At 42.8% G+C, this 23,772-nt stretch overlaps 1 protein-coding gene across 4 annotated transcripts in view; it reads right to left on the bottom strand.

Moving 5' to 3' along the window:
- The window catches only part of TRAPPC9 (trafficking protein particle complex subunit 9), a 547,093-nt gene that overhangs the window by 510,932 nt on the left and 12,389 nt on the right, over positions 1-23,772 (bottom strand). For 3 of the 4 annotated variants that reach the window (XM_075495326.1, XM_075495327.1, XM_075495329.1), the window contains exons 3-7: positions 21,986-22,131; positions 14,659-14,787; positions 10,074-10,100; positions 8,498-8,619; positions 6,008-6,133 (exon numbers count right to left, since the gene is read on the bottom strand). In XM_075495326.1, coding sequence (XP_075351441.1) covers positions 6,008-6,133; positions 8,498-8,619; positions 10,074-10,100; positions 14,659-14,787; positions 21,986-22,131 — 550 coding nt within the window. The remainder of the gene's footprint in view (positions 1-6,007; positions 6,134-8,497; positions 8,620-10,073; positions 10,101-14,658; positions 14,788-21,985; positions 22,132-23,772) is intronic. The other variant, XM_075495328.1, reaches the window with a different exon arrangement.

The raw sequence follows: 23,772 nt of genomic DNA on the forward strand, positions 1-23,772 counted from the left end.
ACAGGCTTGTTTTAAGACAGGCTTTCAAGAGGGTAGCTTTTTATTTGTTTTTTAATTAGTCTTTACTATATTAAAATTCTATACTCTCACTTTCTTTGTAATTAGATGTTACAATTTATTCCTCATAACTGGATGCAAAGAGAAGTCTTATTACCCTGCAGCTCTCCTATAATCAGAAAACACCAATTGCATAATGTTACTAGACTGGGTAGGAAATTGTGAATATATGGAAAGAAACCAGTTTTCCTGTTTATCAGAGGCATACACTTTATCCTGTGAGGTGTTTTTTCTGCTGTCAAATACTGGTTGTGCTGATGTTCTATCTGCCTGCAAGAGAAAAATACTGTCCTACAGTTTGTTTCCCTAATCTATCACAGGATGACTCCTCCTTTGAGTTAGTCCAAATTATAAACGCAGCTATTATCTGCTTCCGTGCTATATACAGTAAATCTTGAAGAGCTGTAAATGGAATTCCCAGCCATACCCCTCTTTATGGAAAACACATTCCCCAACACCGGAAAGATTATCTTACTCACATTTGTCATAATAATGCTTTCTAGATACATTTCCACCCAAGAAAGTGACAAAGTAATAGACATGTGCAGTTACAAGCTAGATGAATGTCATCCTTGATTGAAATCAATAAAGGTAAAGAATGGTTCACAGCACAGAAGTGGGCCTCAATGCCCAAATAATCAATATTGTCAAGGTGTCAGTTTGGGGTTTTTTGTTGTTTTGGGGGGGTTTTGTTTGTTTGTTTGTTTTGTTTTGTGGGGGTTTTTTTTGTTTTGTTTTTTAAAGCAACCATATACTGAATTTCTACAGTGGCATAATGATAATAGCAGACATAGCTGACATCAGGATATGAACAAGTGATCATTAGGTATACAAGGTACAGCAGAAGATTCAGTGGAAAAGACCCAACCCAAACTATTAATATGATTTTTTAAAAAATTAAAAAAAAAAAAATCAGTGAATACCAATATCACTTGAGAAGAAAAATAATCACGCTCCTTAGTATCCAATTTAACATCTTTTTTCTACAACACATCTACTGAGTACCATCATCGTTTAGTTTGATCTCCCATGTTATGCAAACCATAGAGTTACACTCAGTGATACAGAATCATCATAGAACAGCCCAGGTTGGAAGGGACCTCAGAAGATCCTCTGGTGCAACCTTTGTGGGAAAGGGAGTCTAGATAAGATCATCTAGCACCCTGTCCAGTAGCATCTTGAAAACCTCCAGCGGCACGGACTCCACCATGTCCCTGCGGAGGTTGTTCCAGTGAATGATTGCTCTCACTGCAAAAGATTTCTTTCTGACATTGCGATGCAACCTCTCCCAGTGCAACTTGTACCCATTGCCCCTTGCCTTCTCCATGTGGCTCCTTGTGAAAAGACAGCCTCCATCCTCTTTGTAGCTGCCCTTTAAGTACTAGAATACTGTGATGAGATCCCCCCGAGCCTTCTCTTCTCCAGGGAGAAGAGACCTAACTGCTTTAGTCTTTCCTTCCTGGTCAGGCAGGTTCTCTAGCCCTTCAGCCACCTTCATGGCACTCCTTTGGAACCCCTCCAGTCTGCCTGTGTCTTTCTTGAACTGTGGGGACCAGAACTGGACACAGTACTCCAGGTGCAGCCTGACAAGGGCTGAGTAGAGTGGGATGACCACATCTCTGTCTCTGCTAGCAGTGCCCCTACGGATGCAACCCAGGATTCAATTTGCCTTTGGTGCTGCAGCAGCACACTGCTGACTCCTGTTCGGTTTGTTGTCCGCCAGGACCCCCAGGCCCCTTTCAGCAAAGTTGCTCCCCAGCCATACCCAGATCCTAGCCCGCACTGGCCTCTTTGCTTATGTCATCCCAGGTGCAGGACCTTGCACCTGTCTTTGTTAAACCTCATACAGTTCTTGCTAGCGCACTCTTTCAGCTTGTCCAGGTCTCTCTGTAAAATGGCTCTCCCTTCTGATGTGTCCACCTCACCACCCAGTTTGGTGTCATAAGCAATCCCATCATCCAGATCATTTTTGAAGATGTTGAACAGCGTAGGGCACACTATCGATCCCTGGGGGACTGTGATGGGTGCACTCAACCCCTTAACCAAAACTACTAGTAGTTTGGTACAGGCTCCAAAGGAGGCAAAGGCCTGAGCTGTGGCCAGGCCAAGAACTCCTCTAGTTTCAATCTGTTCTCTGAAAACTCCCAAAGGAGCAGAGTGACGCAGTGAGCATCGATGCATATGAGCTTGGAACACCGATCATGCAGTTAACGCATGAGTAGCGGGTGACTTTTCCAAGACTCATTTCACAGAATCACAGAATCACAGAATCATATAGGTTGGAAAAGACCTTTAAGATCATCGAGTCCAACCATAAACCTAACACTGCCAAAAACCATCACTACACCATGTCTCTAAGTACCTCATCCAAACGTCCTTTAAATACCTCCAGGGATGGCGACTCAACCACTTCCCTGGGCAGTCTGTTCCAATGCTTGATAACCCTCTCGGTGAAGAAAAATTTCCTAATATCCAGTCTAAACCTCCCCTGGCGCAACTTGAGGCCATTTCCTCTTGTCCTATCACTTGTTACCTGGGAGAAGAGACCGACCCCCACCTCTCTACAACCTCCTTTCAGGTAGTTGTAGAGAGCGATGAGGTCTCCCCTCAGCCTCCTTTTCTCCAGGCTAAACAGTCCCAGCTCCCTCAGCCGCTCCTCATAAGACTTCTGCTCCAGACCCTTCACCAGCTTCGTTGCCCTTCTCTGTACGCGCTCCAGTATCAAAACTGAACACAGTATTCGAGGTGCGGCCTCACCAGTGCCGAGTACAGGGGCACAATCACTTCCCTAGTCCTGCTGGCCACGCTATTTTTGATACAGGCCAGGATGCCATTGGCCTTCTTGGCCGCCTGGGCACACTGCTGGCTCATATTCAGGCGGCTGTCAACCAACACCCCCAGGTCCTTCTCTGCCAGGCAGCTTTCCAGCCACTCTTCCCCAAGCCTGTAGCGTTGCATGGGGTTGCTGTGGCCCAAGTGCAGGACCTTGCACTTGGCCTTGTTAAACCTCATACAATTCACCCCAGCCCATCGATCCAGCCTGTCCAGGTCCCTCTGCAGAGCCTGCCTACCCTCCAGCAGATCAACACTCCCACACAACTTGGTGTCGTCTGCAAACTTACTGAGAGTGCACTCGATCCCTTCGTCCAGATCATTGATAAAGATGTTAAACAGAACTGGCCCCAACACAGAGCCCTGGGGAACACCGCTTGTGACCGGCCGCCAACCGGAGTAAACTCCATTCACCACCATTTATCAAGGAACAAAGAAAGTTTGCGGGTACAAGGAGTCTCATGCCTACCTTTCCATCGCATTTGATTTGACTACAAGCTAACCACTTTATCCCATAAATATGACAGCCTAAGTGAGCCTTCTTTGAGCTCTCCCTGCTAGGCAGTGTGGCTGCACGGCGGTCATCTCCCCTTGAGCTGGGATGCCTCGAGGCAGAGAGACCTTTTACCAACAGCAGATCTTTGGATAAGTCCAATCTGAGCTCTCCCTGAATTGCAGCTGGACTGCACGCCTCGTGACTCTTCCCCTGAGCAGGGACGCCTCTCCAGGTTTGAGATTCCTTACCTGAGACTAAGAGATCCTGCCTTGCCCACAGCAGAGAGATCCCTCACTCACGACAGATCCTCCGTAAGTGGCTGATAGCATGCTGAATTGATATTACTGAAACATTACTAATCCATGTAGCTACTCAATATTAATTATGATAAACTTTGTGTAAATAATTCCATAGGCATAAACTGTTGTCCAAGTCTGAGACTAAGATTGGACCTAGCCACACCTAGGCTCCACCAGGAGTTTAGAAAGCTAGGGGGTGGACTCTGAACCTCGTGACTCAACAGGAGGGTCTTCCTTACCCTTTTGCATCTCCGGTCTCTGTGTGAATCACTCTAACTCGAGTCTAACTCAATTTTCCTTTGTATGTTTCTGCCACGCAGTAATTAATAAGGTGAACCTTGCCATCAAACTTACTGAACCTTGGCAAACCCCTGTTAAACTTTGTTAAATTCCATTGAATTAATTGACCTCAATAAAACATATTGCTGCTTCTCTCTTTTGAGCGAGGTACATTCCACTCATTCGTGACAGGGACCCCACTTGTGACAGGCTGCCAGCCCGAGTAAAAAACTTTGATCACCACCCTCTGAGTGCAGCCTGTTAGCCAATTTCCTACCCATCTCGGAGACCACCCATCCAGTCTGTATCTTGCCAGTTTATTCAGGAGAAGACTGTGGGAAACGGTGTCAAACACTTAGCTGAAGGTTGCTAGATGATATCTGCATTAAATCCCCAAATTCTGACTGAGCTACAACAAAAATACCTAATATACCTGACTTTTATTTCAAGGTTTTCCAGACAGTGGGAGATCTGGCATTTATAGAATATATTTTATATAGCATGACAATGCACACTGAGGCATGCTTTACATGCACGAATATTTATTTGTGGGGTCAATAGCTGATGGCATATGTCAAAGTTCCTTTAGGGGAAAAACAAAGCAGAGAGAAAGAGACCAGCCAGCTAGGAAGAAAAGCAGCGGGGCCTCCAGAACACCTTCTCTGGTTCTCTCCAAGGCAGCAGGTGACAAAAACAATGATGCCTTCTCACCACGCTCTTTCACTAGTTGCGTTTCATCAGGACTCAACACTCTTAGTTGTTTCTATTTGGGACGCTGTTAGAGCTGGCTGGCGCAGGCTTTGATCAGGGCACATACTGCATGCTGACTAGCTGCCAAGCTTTGTGTTCATGTATTATTAGGTAATACTTATCAGCTATTTAAATGACTTACATACTTTGCCATTCACCGACTCTTATTTTTTTCCCTCTAATATAAAGCGAAAGTTGCAACATCAGTGGTGTCAGGGAGGAAAACAGGTTATTCTCACAATGACAGTAATTGTTTCGGTAAGAAAAACAACATAACAACAATATTGGAGTTTGCAGGCCGCGAGAACAACAGTGCAAGAACAACAAGGCAAAAACACTGCCACAGCAGCTTACATGAAAAGCTACAGAGCTGCCAGCGAAAGACAGACTACAGAATTAAAGAGAAGGCCCTTAGCACTGCAAGGATTACGGCAGTTAAGGTACTTTGCAATAAAATTGATTATTTTTATGATAGCTTATCAATTAATTAATTTCTCATTTACATTGGGTTAGAAAATTGACTCCACAGAAAGGATTCTCTGCAAATGAGAGAAAGTATTCTACCTCCCTCGTAAGTTTGCTGTCCCAATCTGGGCTTAATAAGCTCAATGGTGTGGATTTAAACTGCTCGTCTTACCAAGATGTAATGAGCAAAAAAGGAGAAATGGTAAGAAACCTAACAGCTTTTTATTAATTCTTTCAACCACAGCAGTCTCTCTGTAACCAGTGACACCAAGCTTGAGACACTGACAAAGCATCAGTCTTGTTCTGTGGTGGTACTGAACATTTTTCTCACAGTTCCAAACACTGATTTTTGCCACTGAATTCCTTTCTGATTTGGCCTAACCAAGGCTTCGCACTACACAAATTCAGTTGATTAACAACACTAGTCAGACTCTTAAGCTCACTTTGCAACAGGCCATTCCTGATTTGCTCACAGTTTCATTGAATGAGATACAATCAAGAAAAAAAAAATCCGTTGTAGATCTGTCCCAAGCAACTATTTTTCCCTAGTACATGACCACAATAGAACAATAGGAATTTTTTTCTTCACAAGGGAGAATAACCAATGGAGTCTCTAATCTCAAACTAAGTCCTCGTGTTTTCAGCTGAACTCTGAATGCCTTTTAAACCAGACTTACAGATATGAAAAATCCTCAGAAGTAAAGTCCTAGTGAGAAGGAAGGTAGCGATACAGAAAATAAACTGGAGTCTCCTGAATCTAAGTAACTTTCACACTTCAGTATAATCTCTCAAACAAGAAGAGAAAAATAACTGGACTTTCTGTACCGACCTGACGAAGGTTGATATAAACTGCATTCTGAAGAAACTCAGAGGCTTCCATACTCCTTTTCTGTATTGCAAGGACTCTCACTGCCTTTACACAGGCTTCCAGTTCAATCACTCCAGCATTCTTGTACTTGAAGAGGGAGAAAATTAAAATAATATTGAAGTATTGCACCTGTTAGATTTGATAAGTATTTCTGCTCAACACATGAATCAGCTGTCACATCTTCCAAACCCAACAATTCCTTAATGCTAGTGACTATACTGTTGAATTATCAACATATGTCCAAGTGAAAATTAAGGTGTCATCTAAAATGTTATTATGCAAAACAACGGTTTTCAGCCTCTTCACTCACTTTTCTTATTTTGAGACACAGCACAGCGTCAGTCTGAGAGTTCAGACGAGAAAAGCTGCGAATATTAGTATCATTTTGGATAACCTCATATATATGGTGGGTGTGGGTGGCGTGTCTGCAACAAAGAAATAAATTCTGCCTTCACAGTGTAATAGGTATGTAAGCAAAAAGGTCAGTTTTACAGTAATACATCACCACCTAAAACTGTTCTATCACAATAAATGAATTAATTTTGCCTTTTCTACTTACTACAAAATACGCTATATAGCACAGGAAGCTGTAGCAACAGAACTTTAGTTTTACTGCATCAATTTTCTCTTCAGTTAAAACAGTATCACCGATGACAAGTGAATTACAGCCCATTCTGAGTTTTGTAGTATCTACTTACAAAACATTTTCTGTAAATGACTGTTTCAGTTATTTAGCTTTCTGAAGAAAGGCAAGGAGACAATGTAGACGTGCATTGATCTGTTTGAGCTCGGACAACAAGCACAGGCAATTTTCTAGACAAACAATCTGATCTAGTTATTTCCGCAAACAATACTGATATCGGATATTTGAGTCAGCCTACCTCCTGCTGAAGTTAAACTCTGTTCAGGTATTTATCATGTTTGAAATCTAATGGGGGAAGTAAAGCTCAGAACAAAATGCAAGAGTTACTCCACCAAAGCAGTTACATATTCCTCTCTTGTGCATTTATATCAGCAAAAACAAATCATTTGAGATTGAATCCATTTTAGAAGATGCTACAAAAGTTTCTTAAGCTCAGTGATAACATAAAAAATATGTAGAAGGTGCTGCTCCCTCAGCATTAGTGCTAGGAGTTACTCTATCTGTAGGTCTTAAAGAGACAAAAGCTAACTATGCTTGTCTTGAACACTTACAGATCAGTCCCAAGACAAAGCTCTTTGTTATTTGCAAGTGAAGCTGCAGTGAAGCATAGCTATTACTTGCTGAGAGCATAATGTATACTATTTTATAATCAAAATATAAATATCGTGCCCTAAGTCCAACGAAGTCCAATGATTTTATACTTCTAAAGAAATCATACTCAATCCATACTCTTTCTAGATGAGCAACTTACCCTTAAGGTAACATAAAAAGCTGAATGCGTACTTGAGAATTATTGTTATATTGATGGATTCAAATTTATCTGAAACTATCCCCAAAAGTATCACCTTTCATTGCTCCTGATCAGAAATTAACTCATGCGCACAATTTGTCTTGTTTCATCTGGAGAGTCTCCCTTCAACACAGACATGGAAATGCCACATCATATGTACACACCTTAGTCTAAAGATACTTTCAATATCAAAGAAGAGAGATACCTGAAATTAAAAACTGATTAAAGCATAAATAACTACACGGCAATACAATTAAACTTATCTTTAATATTGATGTGGATACTGAGCCACTATTGTCACAGTATGAAATCATGAAGAGGAAAAAAAATATTATGAATGCAAACATTAAGCTACTGACTATCTTATGCTCTGAGCATTTGCACAAAAATCTAAAAAAATGTTCCAGTAGAACTGAAAACTGTTTAATTTTTCTAAATCCTCTTTTAAGAATGTTTGTCCTTCACATTTCCTCCATGACTCCCTACCTCTCCGCATGCTCTAAATACCAGCCTCCCTGAACAATCCTGTAAAATCATATGCATCATCAGCAATCTCTTCATAAACTCCTGAATTCCCCAGAGATCATTCCAGCAGGCACAGTAAATAAGCATTCAGCTTACACAATGCATAAAAGCATCACTGGAGTTGATGATGTATGTATTAAGGACCATAAACATATGTAATAGTTAACAAACTTTCAAATATCCAACACTTCCGCTTAGAGTGCTTTAAAAATAGAAAACAAACAATCCAAAACCTCCAGGTAGTAGCAGGCACAGTAAATAGCTTACTCAGCACATTGCTGGTTTAGGAGTTGTCTTTGACCAAAGTTCTGAGATTCCCAGACTCTAAACCAAGCACTTAGTTCAGTAGTATAAGCTATTCCTATTTCTTCCATTATGATATGTTTTACAAACTTTATTGCACATGTTTTAGAAGATCCTCTGAAACCAAAACCGCAGCAGTTCATTATTCACAAGAATTTCAGTGAAGTTTCTTAAAAATAAGTAGGATTACCTTGCCGTAGTAAGAAATGGCTTCTTTATATTTATCTATGATGTCTTCAGGACTAAGGCAATTCTTGGCACGTCCTATCTCAGCACTGGTATCTGCATTTATACCATTTGAAGTCAGCGCACCTAAAACAGAACAGGGTAAGAAATGAGCAGAAGGACTTTGAGCAAATACTAAATATCTAAGAAGAAAACTAGGATATGCTCTAGGTTTGACCAAAGCATACACAAAGAATACTTGCCCTACCTAGAAAGAAATCACGCCCTACCTAGAAAACACTAGTTCTGTTTTACTATGCTATTTTAAAGAGTACAAATGAAAAATTGATTCAATCATAAACCAGCAAACAGGAAATAATCTTTCACTTCGTAAAAAACAAATATATTCATAATCTTTTACACTTATCTGAGTATTTAGGCTATGAATAAAATACTATACTGCTAAAATTAGATTATGGCCACATCTGAATATGCAATTTTAATCTTTGAATTATTCCTTGTTCTACTTAAAAAAAGTATTTCTAAAGCACACCTCAGGAAAAAAAATGTGCAATTTTTTTTATAAACCAATTATTAGAACAGTGACCTTCTCCTCCAATTATTTCAAACAAATACTTCTCTTCCCTATGTCTAATCACAGAAAACCAAGTGTTACATTGTAACAGAGGCCACCAAATCTGAGCCTTACACATTAAAAAAAATACCTGAGGCTCAGACAAAACATTAAAAAATTGCTTTTCTTATGTAAGAAAGAAGGTGAGAGACAGAAAGAGTCTTTACATACATAAGGGATAAGAATCTGAAATAGAGGCCAAGGAAATCCAGGGTATTACAAAGAACTTGAAAATTTTATTTGTAGAATTTAATTTTATTGCAGAGTTAACGTAATAAAATTGAAAACATACATCAAAGGTTTGGCAAGGCTCTATACCTTCTCAAGCATTACTTAATCTGTTGGATTACATGCCTAGATTTATATGGTAATTTATTTCTCCAAGAGGTTTCTCTACTAAGATGGCAAAGAAATCGTTGTGTTTCAGAGCTGGCCCTAACTCTCAATAGGCAGTTAAAAACTACTGTGAACGATACTTTCTACTCCCTCCATATAGTCAGAAATATGTTATTTTACATGCTCAAATGCTAAAGCAACTTTTTTATGTGTTTGTCAACCTTAAAGAATCATACCAAGCCCATCTGTAGATTAACACCTTAGGGTTTTTTATGGAAGTTAAGTGCACAATCTTTGTTAGTGATGATTGAAAGAATACCATGACACTACAAGACTACATGTGACCATTCAGGTTTGTTGGTTAAAAAAAAAAAATTTTAAATCCTCACTACTCCTGAGAAGACAATATCTTGATTAGAATTTACAGGGACACAATCATGGAACTACATCATTTAATTTGTGCCAGTTACCCTTTGGTCTCTTTGCTTCCTCAAGATTTATAGCCAAAAACTGAAGCATCAGGAATCAGTACTAGTTTTGTCAAGTGGCAGTAACTATCTATACAAATGCAAAACAAATGCAAGTAATAAAAAAAGACAAGACTTTGGAAACATGCATGAAAATAATGTACCTGGATCAATGAGAACTTCTTGTGCCCCTAAAAGGAGGAACAAAAATGATTTTTTTTTCAGCCTCAAATATAGCCAACAAAATAAGCTCTTACAATGTTTTATAACTTACAGCAGGCTTGAACAAAATTATAAGATTTATTAGGATCATTGTTGCCATTTTGAAGGACTACCAATTATAATTCAAGTAGTCACCACATGTTAAATCTCATTTTGTTAAAAAACAAATGTAAAAATCCCGTAAACTTGCAATGAGTTCTGACACATCAAGAAGAACTGAAGAGTTTTCAGTGTATAATTTAAATATCCATATCCTTTTTCTTTTTCTTTATTCTTGTTTTAGTTGGAAAATTTCCGTCACAATCCACTTACTATATTTTAATATCAGGTCCTACAGTGCTTAAATCTCCTTGTGGGAGCTCATTTAATCTACACAATACTCTAGAATAACATTTTCAAGTAATTGTACCCCTTTCAATTGTCATTAGTTTCACTCCAGCAAATTTTCTGAATAATTGAGTCACGCCAACCCAACAAGCCAGACTATTCATATAAAATAGTCACCAAGAGTATTGCGAAGTTGGATTATCAGATACATAACACCTTGTTGCCCTAAACCTTGATTAAACATGGCAATAAAATTGTTAAGATCAAGGGTTAAGCAGTCAAAAACAATTGCTTTATGAGCAAGACAGAACCTCCCTTCAGTTGATTTGCTCAGACTCCAGACTAATGAAGTAAAGATTTAGACTAAGATCAGAAAGATACTCCAGCACTTCACTCAGGTGTCCTAATTCTGCTTGGGGAAAGAGGAGGGTCAGGCAACAAAATTAAGAGCTTAGCACTTCAAAGAAATAAAACATAACAGAGAAACCCAAAACAGCTAGTAAGCTAAACATAAAGCAATCTGAACTCAACTTATTCAACATACAAATCATGTAGCCAACGGACCATGGCCAGGTTCCTGGCCAACAGGAACAAAGCAACTCAAAATCTTTTACACTGAAGGCTGCAGAGACAAATCCAGCCATTCAAGGGGACACAGCCTAAAACTCCCCCCCTACAAACAAAAGGTTTTAGGAACGTGAGAAGTCACACTTATTTAAAACATCAAAGTTCCCTTTTCACAATCAGCAAGATGCTGCAGTCCAAGGGCTCATGGCAATGATCAAGGAAGAAACCTGTCTTCGGAGCAGGCAAGATTCCATGCCTTCTTCCATCAGACAAGTACTTTAAACACTATGTTATCAACTAATTCTCTTCTGAATGAACTATTCCTATCAAAACAGTTTCAAAAGAAGTTGAAGGGTACACCGACAAAAACCCAGACAATATTCTGATAGTTACAGATAGGTATGAAATATATTGCAATTCTGCTCAGTAAGAAAAAAAAAACACACCAAAAAACCCTCCCTTTAACACTGCCCTCTTAAGCTTGTGCTCTCTATTATACAAAGAGAGATGATATTAATGGTTCTCTTTCCAAAGATGTTTCTATCTAAAGCAGACACCACAACATTTTTTGAGCAGCCAGGTCCTGTGCTATAGCCTAAAAATGCCAAATGGTGGAAATCACAGAAGATTCAAGAGAAGGATGTTTCTCTTGACCGGGTCTGGGCACAAAGGCAGTACCAAGAAACCCCGTCCTGTCAAGGCTGAAGTACAGGCACAAGAAGAGGTGCAATTCCGGACACATCAGGAAGCAGTAAAAGGTAACTCTTACATCTATATGCCTCAAAAGTAGGCACAAATTGAATGTCAGTTCCAAGTACGGCATTTCTTGATTTGCGCAGAATTTGGAAACTCCTTTTGTTTCTGGCCTTATCCTACAGAAAAATACACTGGAATTTGTTCCCCAATTAAATACTGTCCTCACAAAATTATTTATAACAAAGTAGATTATAAACAAAGGTGCAGTTTGAAAAGATTTTAAATGAAAGGCACTGCAGAGTCAAAAAAAGGCATTGAAAAGAAACTTTCAGAAAACCCTGCAGGAAAAAGACATCACAATAATTGCTGTTTGGCTAGACAGAGTTCAGCGGTTCAGATCTGAAAACATTAAGAGATCATGAACAGAGTTAGGGAACAATATCTAATAGACCATGAAGTAACATTTTCATCTGGAAGGGATGACAAAAAACCTGTAATCAGTTTTTCTTCACACAAAACTCCTTTAAAAATGTTTTAGTTTCTATGACAAGATTTTTCAAAATACGACCACACTAACAAGTTTGCAAACAGGACTTTGAATTAGAAGGCAACTTATATAGAGAAGCAGCAATAATATACCCAAAATACATTTCATTCAATTATTCTGATAGCTGTGGCTTATTTGTTACCTTCTTTAGTAACAAGGAGTACCTGTTATAAACAGATTGCAATACCTACTGTTACATATTTGTTGAAAAGTGGGCAAAATAACTGTGTGAAATTATACCATAACAACCAACATAAAATGCACACTCATAGGTCATGGGACCAAACGCACAGATTTTAATGACTAGATATTATACAAAAAATTAGTATTCTCTCATGAAATAAGGCCACAATTATCTAGTGTCAACATACACAGTTTGTAATACAGATAATACAAAGCAAGTGTTTACTAGATTGTGACTTATAGATGAATAAAGATGGATGGTTGGGTTTTTTTAGATGAAGGAATTCATTTTGATCCCATTGCACACAAGAGTACTTAAACCCAGCCTGTGTTGAAACAGCTGTGCTGGGTTAGACCAAAGGCCTGTCTAGCTTATAATAATTGATACATTTTTCTTTCACTACCCCAGCCAGCCTCTCCTGGAAACCATAGAAACTTTCAGGAGCCTTAACATCATGTAGCTACTGTTAGGTTATGTGATTAAAGGCTCATCTCCACAAACACAAAGGAGCACAGAGGAACAGTGACAGTCAGCTGAACCCCAATAACCTACTCAGAGCCATCAGAGCTGCCTGGGGGTGAAACCCATCAAGATGAGTTAACATGAACAGCTCTCCAGATCCCCTTACAGACAGGCTGGGGGGGAGTTAATGCCTACAGGGATATGGGACTCGTTACAGGATGCAGGGAAAGAACATCTTGGGATCATACAAGATTTCTTATGGAATGTGTAGGGCATGAACCAAAGGCAGGGAAAAGGAGGGATCAAGGCAGTTTAGGGAGGAACAAGCATGGAAAGATACAGGGATAAGGGGAGTGCATGTGTGTGTGTGTGTGTACATCTAAGTACCGACTACTGGAATAGGGCTCTGGGTCTCGGAGGCTTGTAGGTCCAGGTGCCAGTAACTGGTGAAACCTGGCAATCCAGCAGCCAGCTACTGGATAGACTGAGTGACTAAAACCAGCTCCTGGATGGATCCCTACTACTAACAGGCTTTCATCCTCATCAGCCAGAGAGGGGAGCAGGATGAGGCTGTTAGTGCTGTCTGTTGTTTATGAGGGCTGTTTTCTGTCTGTGTTGGTCTGTGTGGCCAGCTGGGTGTATATACATTTGTGTGTGCATGCCTACTGGGAATGCGTGCTCAGCCTCACAACTGGCTGGACTTGGGGACATGGAGTTGCGGCAGCCTCACCTCTATCATGCTACCAGATCCAGTAACTCCTAACAAGGAGTTCCACATCATACCTATAAAACTGGATAAAGAATAATTCCTTTCATTTGCTTTTCCATCTGCTAGCTGTATTTGATGTCCTCTAGTTCTTCTATCAGAAGAAGCACTGAACCTCTGATCCCTATCCACGCTCTTCCACAATGTTCACCATATTATAGAGCTCTCTCATATTTCTCCTCAGCCATCTCTTTTGCAGAACTTTAGAGTTCTAGGCTATTCAGTTATTCTTTGTACAGAAACCATACCAAGATCATCTTTGTTGCCAATCTGCAACCTCCTTCCAGTAGAAAAATAGGAGATAGGGAACATGAACACCCTTTTGAGCTGGGAAATTGAAATGGCATGCAACATGCCAGATGTAGATGAACTGTAGACTTAATGATATTTTCTATTTTCTTTCTTTCAGTTGCTCTCCTAATAATTCCTAAAATAGTTTAAGCAGGCCATTTCTCAATGAATATCTATCATACCAATGTTAATACAATCATCATATTAGTTATGCAATCTGACAATTTAGAAAGAGTACACTAAATCTTAAAAAATATGTTGGTTTACTGGTATTTAGTTAACCAAATCTATTTATTAAATGTTGACTTTAGAATAGCAAAACACCTCTGAATAAATGTACCTCACTTATTCTTAATATGTGCAGCTCTATCACATCATATGTACTTTATGAAAACTTTACATCTCCTCCAGCAAAATTCAAACTAACACAGACACTATTAACAATCAGATGAAGAGATCAAAAGCTTTGCAACTCTATGCAAAGCACACATGTCAACAGTAACACCAAAACAGTAGAACAGTCATTCATGTAAAAATCTTAAAAAGAAATACAGCTCTCCCCTCCCTCCCACCCACCCCTCCAGTTTATCCTGTCATTGATATAATTTTACAGAGTTAGGAAGTAGGGAGGAAATTTTCAGATGTTCACTGGGGGCAAACAGAATAAAAATGAAATCCTGTCCTTACCTGGTCTGTGTCTGTTGCCTGCCTCAGCAGAAAAAGAACCTCCTTGTGCCCTGCGAGATCCAACTTTACCTCCAGTACCACCAGGATAATGATAGATGACTGATGCTGAGCATAACCCCTCAAGAGCAGCTGTAGAGTAAAGAAAAAAGCCAACAGATTAGTAGAGGTACTTGCAAGAAGTGAAGTATCATGTAGTAAAGTCTATTTACACAAAGTATGCCTCAAATTGGAGGCCTAGTGACAAAAGGTCATGGAAAAGCCTGAGATATTCAATGTCCTTTTTATCTGTTTCCACTGGTAAGGTTTACCCTCAGACCTCCCAGGTCCCCAAGACTATTAGCAGAGTCTGTAGGAGTACGCAGTAGCTGCAGTTCATCCAATTGGATGCAAATCCACAAAACCAGGTAAGACACATCCATGGATGCCAAGAGAGCTGGCCAATGTGAGACCACTCTCTTATCACCTCCAACAGGTCATGCCAACTGAGGGAGGTTTCTAATGACTGGACAAAAGGAAACATCACACCCTTCTTCAAGAAGTACGTACCAGGGGTCTACAGGCAGATCAACGTCAGCTCCCTGGACAGGCTATAAAGAAGTCCTTCTGGAAGCCATTTCCAAGCGCATGAAGGACAAGAAGGTGACTGGGAACAGCACACATTGATTTACCGAGGATAAATCAGTCCTTGGCAACCTCACTGCCTTCTATGATGAGATGATTAGCTCAGTGGACAAAGGAACAGCAGTGGATGTTGTATATTTTGACTTTCACAAGACCTTTGGACATGGTCTCCCATAGCATGCTTATAGCCAAATTGATGACATAATATTTGGACAGCTGGCCTATAAAGTAGGTGGAAAATACGCTGGACAGCCAGGCTCAAAGGATCGTGATCCTTGCGGGGCCAGGAGTAACAGCAGCAGATTTAAACATGGTGTAAATGCCACCAACAGTCACTCGCAGAGACAATCAGCTCAGGTACAGGAGCATTCTGCAGCAGAGCGGGGGATCGCAGTGTACAGGGGGCGTTTCCTGAGCTAGGGAAACCCCAGAGGAGTGCAGAGACCTGCCAGGAGCCGGCAGCTCTCATGAGAGGGGCTGACAAGGCATATGCGGGGCCAGGAGTAATGACGGCCACCTCCCACCCCCACAAAAGGCAGCCCTACGGACTGCTGTGACCAGGAGAGGCAAACAGGGCATGGTGCATCAGCCAGGGCATGGCACAGCAGTTTGCACAGACCGGCGCACAGGGAGGGCACCTCTTCAAAGGAGGGACATTCCACTGGCCGAGTGGGAGACTTGAAGTACACATAACCCAGCAACCAGGCACTGTTCTATGACCATCTGCACAGATCAAGGGCACTCATCCTACCTGACCCTCAAGGCAGAATGGTGGGCACTCATCTGAGAGCAAAGGCTGCAGCTCTGACTGGGGGGTTTGCACCATCTACCCCAGCAGTGGCTGATACCTCCACCCAGACAGAGCTGCTGGAGGGAGAGGCTGCAGTGCCGACCTCAGACTGCAGGAAGTGCCTAGACCTTTCTCCTGGGGCAGGGACAGGCAGCAGACCTGTCTGCAAAAAGGTGTGCCCAAGTGGAGGACCTTCTGCAGCAGGTGGCTGAGCTGCAGGAAGCGGTGAGAAGGCTGCATAACATCAGGGAGGTTGAGAGTGAGTTAGATAGCTGGTTCCAAGCGCAGTCTGCAGTGGACCCACAGCCCATGGCCAAACAGCCAAAAACTCCCACACCGGCACAGACAGAAGGGAGAGGGGCCAATAATACAGAAGAATGGACGGCTGGAATGGCAAGGACTTCCCCCAAAGCCCGAGGTGCCCTTGCAGAACTGCTTCACCGCTCTGCAGACTGAAGGGGAGAGACCCATCACACCAGAAGAGACACTGGAGCTGAGTAAGGCAGCCCGATCTGCTCCCCGTGTGGGGAGTGCAACTAAGTGCAACTAATAAGCAGTGCACCTAAGAAAAGGTGACGGATGATGGTAGTAGGCGACTCTCTTCTGAAAGGTACAGGGGCACCCATTTACTGACCTGACGCACTCTCTAGAGAGGCACGCTGCTTATTGGGGGCTCCTATCAGGGATGTCACCAAGAGACTACCAAGCCTTGTACAGTCCACTGACTATTATCCACTGCTGTTGTTTCATGTGGGCACCAGTTATACAGCCAGGAGCAGTCTGAGGAGTATCAAGAAGGATTACAGAGCCCTGGGAGCGATGGTAAGGGAGTCTGGAGCACAGGTAGTTTTTTCATCAATCCTCCTGGTCAAAGGGAGGGGGTTTGAAAGGGCCAGTCGAATGTGGCGAACCAACAAATGGTTACAGGACTGGTGCCACAGCCAGGGGTTCAGCTACTTAGACCATGGGACTTGCTTTGAGAAACCTGCTCTACTGGGGGCTGATGGGGTCCATCTGTCAGAGAAGGGGAAGAGCATCATCAGTTGTAGGCTTGCCAAGCTGGTGAAGAGAGCTTTAAACTAAAGTTGCCAGGGGAGGGGAACCTCAATCCATCCCACTCCTACCAGTTTGATGCCAGTGCCAGCAATAGATGCCCAGAGCCTGGAGAAGGATCACAGGTCAGCAGGAGAGCACCTGAAGAGAAGCACAAAGGAACTCCAGCCACTCCAGCCAGTACATCAGCTTCATCAGGGGCTTAACTTAAATGCCTCTACACAAACACACGTAGCATGGGGAATAAGAGGAGTTAGAAATGTGTGCATGCCTGCAGGGCTGTGATCTTATTGGCATCACAGAGACATGGTGGGATGGCTCCTATGACTGGAGTGTTGGAATGGAAGGATACAGGCTTTTTGGGAAGGACAGGCAGAGGAGACGAGGAGGGGGTGCCACCCTCTATGTCAATGACCAGCTGGTGTGCATAGAGCTCTGCCTGGGGATGGATGAGAAGCTGACCAAGAGCTTATGGGTCAGGATTAAAGGGAGGGCAGGGACAGGTGACATTATAGTGCGGGTCTGCTACAGGCCACCCGACCAGGAAGACGGAGCGGATGAGGCCCTCTACAGACAGATAGGAGCAGCCTCACATTCACAAGCCCTGGTCCTCATGGAGGACATCAACCACCCCAATAACTGTTGGAGGAACAACACAGCAGGGCGTAAGCAATCCAGGAGGTTCCTGGAATGCATTGATAACAACTTCCTTCTCCAAGTGATAGAGGAGCCAATGAGGAGAGGTGCTATGCTGGACCTTGTTCTCACCAACGAGGAGGGGCTGGTGGGGAATGTGAAGCTCAAGGGCAGCCTTGACTGCAGTGACCATGAAATGGTGGAGTTCAAGATCCTTAGGGCACCAAGGAGGGTGCACAGCAAGCTCACTACCCTGGACTTCAGGAGAGCAGACTTTGGCCTCTTCAGGGATCTGCTTGGTAGAGCACCATGGGATAAAGCCCTGGAGGCAAGAGGGGCCCAAGAAAGCTGGTTAATATTCAAGGATCACCTCCTCCAAGCTCAGGAGCGATGCACCCCAACAACGAGGAAGTCAAGCAAAAACGCTAGAAGGCCTGCATGGATGAACAAGGAGCTCCTGGACAAACTCAAACACAAAAAAGGAAGCCTACAGAGGGTGGAAACAAGGACAGGTAGCCTGGAAGGAATACAGAGAAATTGTCCGAGCAGCCAAGGATCAGGTTAGGAAAGCTAAAGCCCTGATACAATTAAATCTGGCCAGGGACAGCAAGGGCAACAAGGAAAGCTTCTATAGGTACATCGGTGGTAAAAGGAAGACTAGGGAAAATGTGGTTCCTCTCCAGAAGGAAACGGGAGACCTGGTTACCCGGGATATGGAGAAGGCCGAGATACTTAATGACTTTTTTGCCTCAGTCTTCCCTGGCAAGTGCTCAGCCCACACCACCCAAGTTGCAGAAGGCAAAGGCAGGGACTGAGAGAATGAAGAATTGCCCACTGTAGGAGAAGACCAGGTTCAAGACCATCTAAGGAACCTGAAGGTGCACAAGTCCACGGGACCTGATGAGATGCATCCGCGGGTCCTGAGGGAACTGGCAGATGAAGTTGCTAAACCACTATCCATCATATTTGAGAAGTCGTGGAGGTCCAGTGAAGTTCCCACTGACTGAAAAAGGGAAAACATAATCCCCATTTTTAAAGAGGGAAAAAAAGGAAGACCCAGGGAACTCCAGGCCAGTCAGTCTCACCTCTGTGCCCAGCAAGATGATGGAGCAGATCTTCCTGGAAACTATGCTAAGGCACATGGAAAATAAGGAGCTGATTGGTGACAGCCAACACGGCTTCACTAAGGGCAAATCACGCCTGACAAATTTGGTGCCCTTCTATGACGGGGTTATAGCATTGGTGGATAAGGGAAGAGCAACTGACGTCATCTACCTGGACTTGTGCAAAGCATTTGACACTGTCCCACACAATATCCTTGTCTCTAAACTGGAGAAACATGGATTTGATGGATGGACCACTCGGTGCATAAGGAATTGGCTGGATGGTTGCATTCAAAGAGTCGCAGTCAACAGCTCGATGTCCAAGTGAAGACCAGTGACAAGTGGCATTCCTCAGGGGTTGGTGTTGGAACCAGCTCTGTTTAACATCTTTGTCAGCGACATGGGCAGTGGGATTGAGTGCACCCTCAGCAAGTCTGCTGACGACACCAAGCTGTCTGGTGCGGTCGACACACTTGAGGGGAGGGATGCCATCCAGAGGGACCTTGACAGGCTTGAGAAGTGGGCCTGGGTGAACCTCATGAAGTTCAACAAGGCCAAGTGCAAGGTGTTGCACGTGGGTCAGGGCAATCCCAAACACAAATACAGGCTGGGCAGAGAATGGATTGAGAGCAGCCCTGAGGAGAAGGACTTGGGGGTGTTGGGTGATGAGAAGCTCAGCATGACCCAGCAATGTGCATGTGCAGTCCAGAAAGCCGTATCCTTGGCTGCATCAAAAGAAGCATGACCAGCAGGTCGAGGGAGGTGATTCTCCCCCTCTAATCCTCTCACGTGAGACCCCACCTGGAGTACTGTGTTCAGCTCTGGGGCTCCCAACATAAGAACGACATGGACTTATTGGAGCAAGTCCAGAGGATGGCCACGAAGATGATCAGAGGGCTGGAACACCTCTCCTGTGAAGACAGGCTGAGAGAGTTGGGGTTGTTCAGCCTGGAGAAGAGAAAGCTCCAGGGAGACCTTACTGCAGCTTTCCAGTACCTGAAGGGGGCCTCCAAGAAAGCTGGAGAGGGACTTTTTACAAGGGCATGTAGTGATAGGACAAGGGGTAATGGCTTTAAACTGAAAGAGGGTAGATTTAGATTAGATATAAGGAACAAATTCCTCTCTATGAGTGTCATGAGGCACTGGAACAGGTTGCCCAGAGAAGTTGCGGATGCCCCATCCCTGGAAGTGTTCAAGACCAGGTTGGATGGGGCGTCCCTGACCATGGCAGGGGGGTTGGAACTAGGTGATCCTTAAGGTCCCTTCCCACACAAACCATTCTATGATTCTGCGATCAGCAGTACAAAGTCCAAATGGTTGCCCGTTACTAGTGGTGTCCCTCACGGATGAATACTGGGGACAATACTCCAATGTCTTCATTAACAGCCTGGATGATTGCATAGAGCACTCTCAGAAAATTCCTGAGTTATACCAAATTGGGGGGGAACAGTAGGGCAGGCTTTCAATGCAGAGGGACCTTGAGAGGCTGGAGATACAGGCTGACAGGAGCCTCATGCAGTTCAAGAAAGGCTCATGCATCTCGGATGGGATAAGCCTATGCAGCAGTGCAGCCTGGGATGGGAGCTGACTGGCTGGAAAGCAGCTTTGCAGAAAAGGACTTGGGGGCCCTGGTGGACAACAAGTTAACAGCAGTAAGTAGTCACCCTTTCAAGAAAGGTGGCCAACTGCATACTGGGCTGTAACAGCCACAGTGTGGCCAGCAAGTGAAGGGAAGCAATTATTCCCCTCTATTCTGCATCTGAGACACCACATTTGGAGCAATGCATCCAGCTTTGGGCTCCCCAGTACTAGAAAGACATTAACATCCCAAAGCAAGTCCAGTGGAAGGCCATCAAAATGGTCAGGGGGCTGGAGCCCATGACATATGAGAAGCTGAGAGAACTGGGCTTGTTCAGCCTTAAAGAACAAGAGGCTAAGGGGAGATCTTATTGCTGTCTCTAAACACCCCGTTGGGAAGGTACAGAAGAGATGGAGTCAGATGCTTCTCAGAGATGCAGTGACTAGATGAGGGTCAACGCAAGCTGACACAGGAAATTCTGCTTTAACATAGGAACAATTTATGTTTTGTTGTTGTTTTTTCAAACTACGAGCAGCAAAATGTTAGAACAGGTTGCTCAGAGATTGTATAACTTCCATCCTTAAATATACCTAAAACTCAACTGCACAGGTCCCTGAGCAACCTGATTTAACTGGATGTGATATGAGCAGGAGATCAGACTTGGGGACCTCCAGAGGTCATTTCCAATCCAAATTATTCTAGGAGTCTATAAGTATAATTTGGTAGTCCAACAGATGGGCCTTAAAATATTTTCATGCTCTGCAGAAGGAGAAGAGTTCTCCTTTCCTGCTTGAAGAATCCTGAGCCATTTAACCTTTTGGAAGAGTAGAAGGAAAGAAATGGAAGGTCAGAAGTTGTTAGTTTTTCATAGCATGTAACCTACAGAGCCATTTGGAAGCTAAATTCTGCTTTTATTTTTCTCAAGTAGAATGAGAAAGCTAAATGCAGAACTGGAGACAGCGATTGTCCTGAAAGGATATGAAACTGAGAAGCAGAATTTGTGCTCAAAGATCACTTGCATATCCAATAAATAGAAAAAAGCAGGAATGAAAAAAAGAAAAGGAAAGGATGAAGGAAAAAGGCAGGAAAAAAAGTGAAGCTTAGGACCTAATGTGAAAGGAAGGAAGTTACACGAGTGGAAGTTAAACACCTGTGGCTTTGGTAGATGTAAAGGCAAAAATCTTTTCCTAACAGTCCATAGTAGATACCCCCAGGAAAATTTTTTAAAACATCTGTACTATATCCACTGAAAAAACCAAACACTTTCCAAAGAATCAGTAAAAAGTCAGATGCAGAATTCTTTAAGTACATGCTTTACTACAGTAACACGTTTTATGTTGCAGGTTTTCTTAAACACACTTCTTTCTCATGTCTTATTAGTTCATTCTTATTTCAACTTAATTCTTAGTCACACCTGATATTCAGATTTTGGTCACCAAAATAATTCCTACTTTTCCCGATACAGAAGGAAAGCTATAGAAGATAGTTCGATTTACTTAGTTTTAGCAACTAATTAATTGATTCACTAACACCACTTAATCCTACCTCCAAGCCACAGAAAGTCATTCACAGACCGCAGAAGTTCCACTGCCATGTGATAATGCACCAAGGAATCTTGTAACATGCCAGCTTGCAAACACAGGTCACCAACATGTTTCCGCATCCGGCCTTGACAACGCTTCTTATAGTGTCTGCAAAATAAAAGGTACAATTTACAGTTATTTATAGGAAACACTTATTTGAGATAATGAACACCTAAAGTTAATTTTCTTTCCTCCTTTATAGTAGATGAACATTACTCTCTTTCTCTGAGCAAACATCCAGTACGAATTCTAACCAGCATAATATGCAAAAGAACCAACAATCTGAGGATATATTGAAAAAAAGCAATGCATCACGTATTTTAGCTACATAGCATTTATGCAGGTAGAGTCACAAAGTTAAAAGACTACACTTCAGAGCACTTTAATAGCCTTATCACAAATGAAATAAAACAGAATCACAGAGTCGCCCAGGTTGAAAGGGACCTTGAAAGATCATCTGGTTCAACCTTTCATGGGAAAGGGAGCCTACATGAGGATTATCTAGCACCCTGTCTAGTTGCATCTTGAAAACCTCCAAAGCAAGGTTCTTGTAATTCTCAATGGGTATTTGTCAGCCTTTCCATAGCTGGTATGCTTCTTTTTTTGCTTTTAAGTACACCCAGAAGCTCATTGTTAAGCCCAGGTGGTCTCTTGTTCTGCCTTATTCCTCTCCCTCCGTAGGGAATGGACTGTTCCTGTGCTTCCAGGAGGCTGTTCTTGAATAACTCCCAGGATTCACAAGCTCCTTTGCCATCCATGGATGCTTCCCATGGAATCCCTCACATCTGGGCTCTGAGCATATTGTTGGCTCTTCTAAAATCCAAGGTCTTTGTCCTGCTACTGGTCTTAGTGTGCTCAGCAGGATCTTAAACTCCACAATGCTGTTGTCACTGTATACAAGGCTACCACTGGTAGTTATGTTGTCAAGCAAGTCTTCTTGTTTTGTGAGCATTAAATCTAGCACTGCACTGTTCCTACTCACAGGTCCAGCATCTATAGCAGGAAGCAGTCCTCAGTGCATTCCAGGAAACTGATAGACGGCTTGTGCACTGCTGTGTTGCTTGCTCAACAAATGTCCATGTAATTGAAGTCACCCATGAGGATCAGGTTCTGTTGGCCCAAGACTTCCTTAAGCAGCCGAAGTAAGGTTTCATCAGCCTTGTCATCCTGATTGGGAGGTCCGTAGCAGATACCTGACATAAGATGTCCCTTGGTGATGATCCCTCTAATCTTGATCCAAGGGCATTCGATAGAACTTTCATGGTCTCCACAGCTCAGCTCCATACATTCAAATTTCTCTTTCACATGAAGTGCAACTCTATCCCTTCTTCTTCCCTTCTTATCTGAAAGAGCTTGTAGCCATCCACTGTGGTCTTCCAGTCATGGGAGTATTCCCACCACGTTTCTGTGGTTCCTCCAACATTACTCTCAGACCGGGCACGGGGGTCCAGTTCCTCCTTTTTGTTGCCCAGACTACTTGTGTTGGTAGACATGCACTTGAGGTGGCTGAACTTAGGATTCTTGCCTTTGGAGAGGGTTGGGGAGCATTCCTAACTACTCTCTCATAGGTGCACTCATCTACCCCATTGCTTATGAATATGCAGGTGTCACAGTTTTGGACACTACCACCCAAGTTCATTAGTTTAAAGCATGATTCATGAAGTCAGCCAATCTGCTAGTGAAGATTCTCCTGCCTCTTCTTGGTAGGTGGATCCTACCTCTTCCCCAGTAGGCTGTATTCATCAAAAA

This window comes from Mycteria americana, chromosome 2 (assembly GCF_035582795.1).
Source record: "Mycteria americana isolate JAX WOST 10 ecotype Jacksonville Zoo and Gardens chromosome 2, USCA_MyAme_1.0, whole genome shotgun sequence".
NCBI classification, from domain to species: domain Eukaryota; kingdom Metazoa; phylum Chordata; class Aves; order Ciconiiformes; family Ciconiidae; genus Mycteria; species Mycteria americana.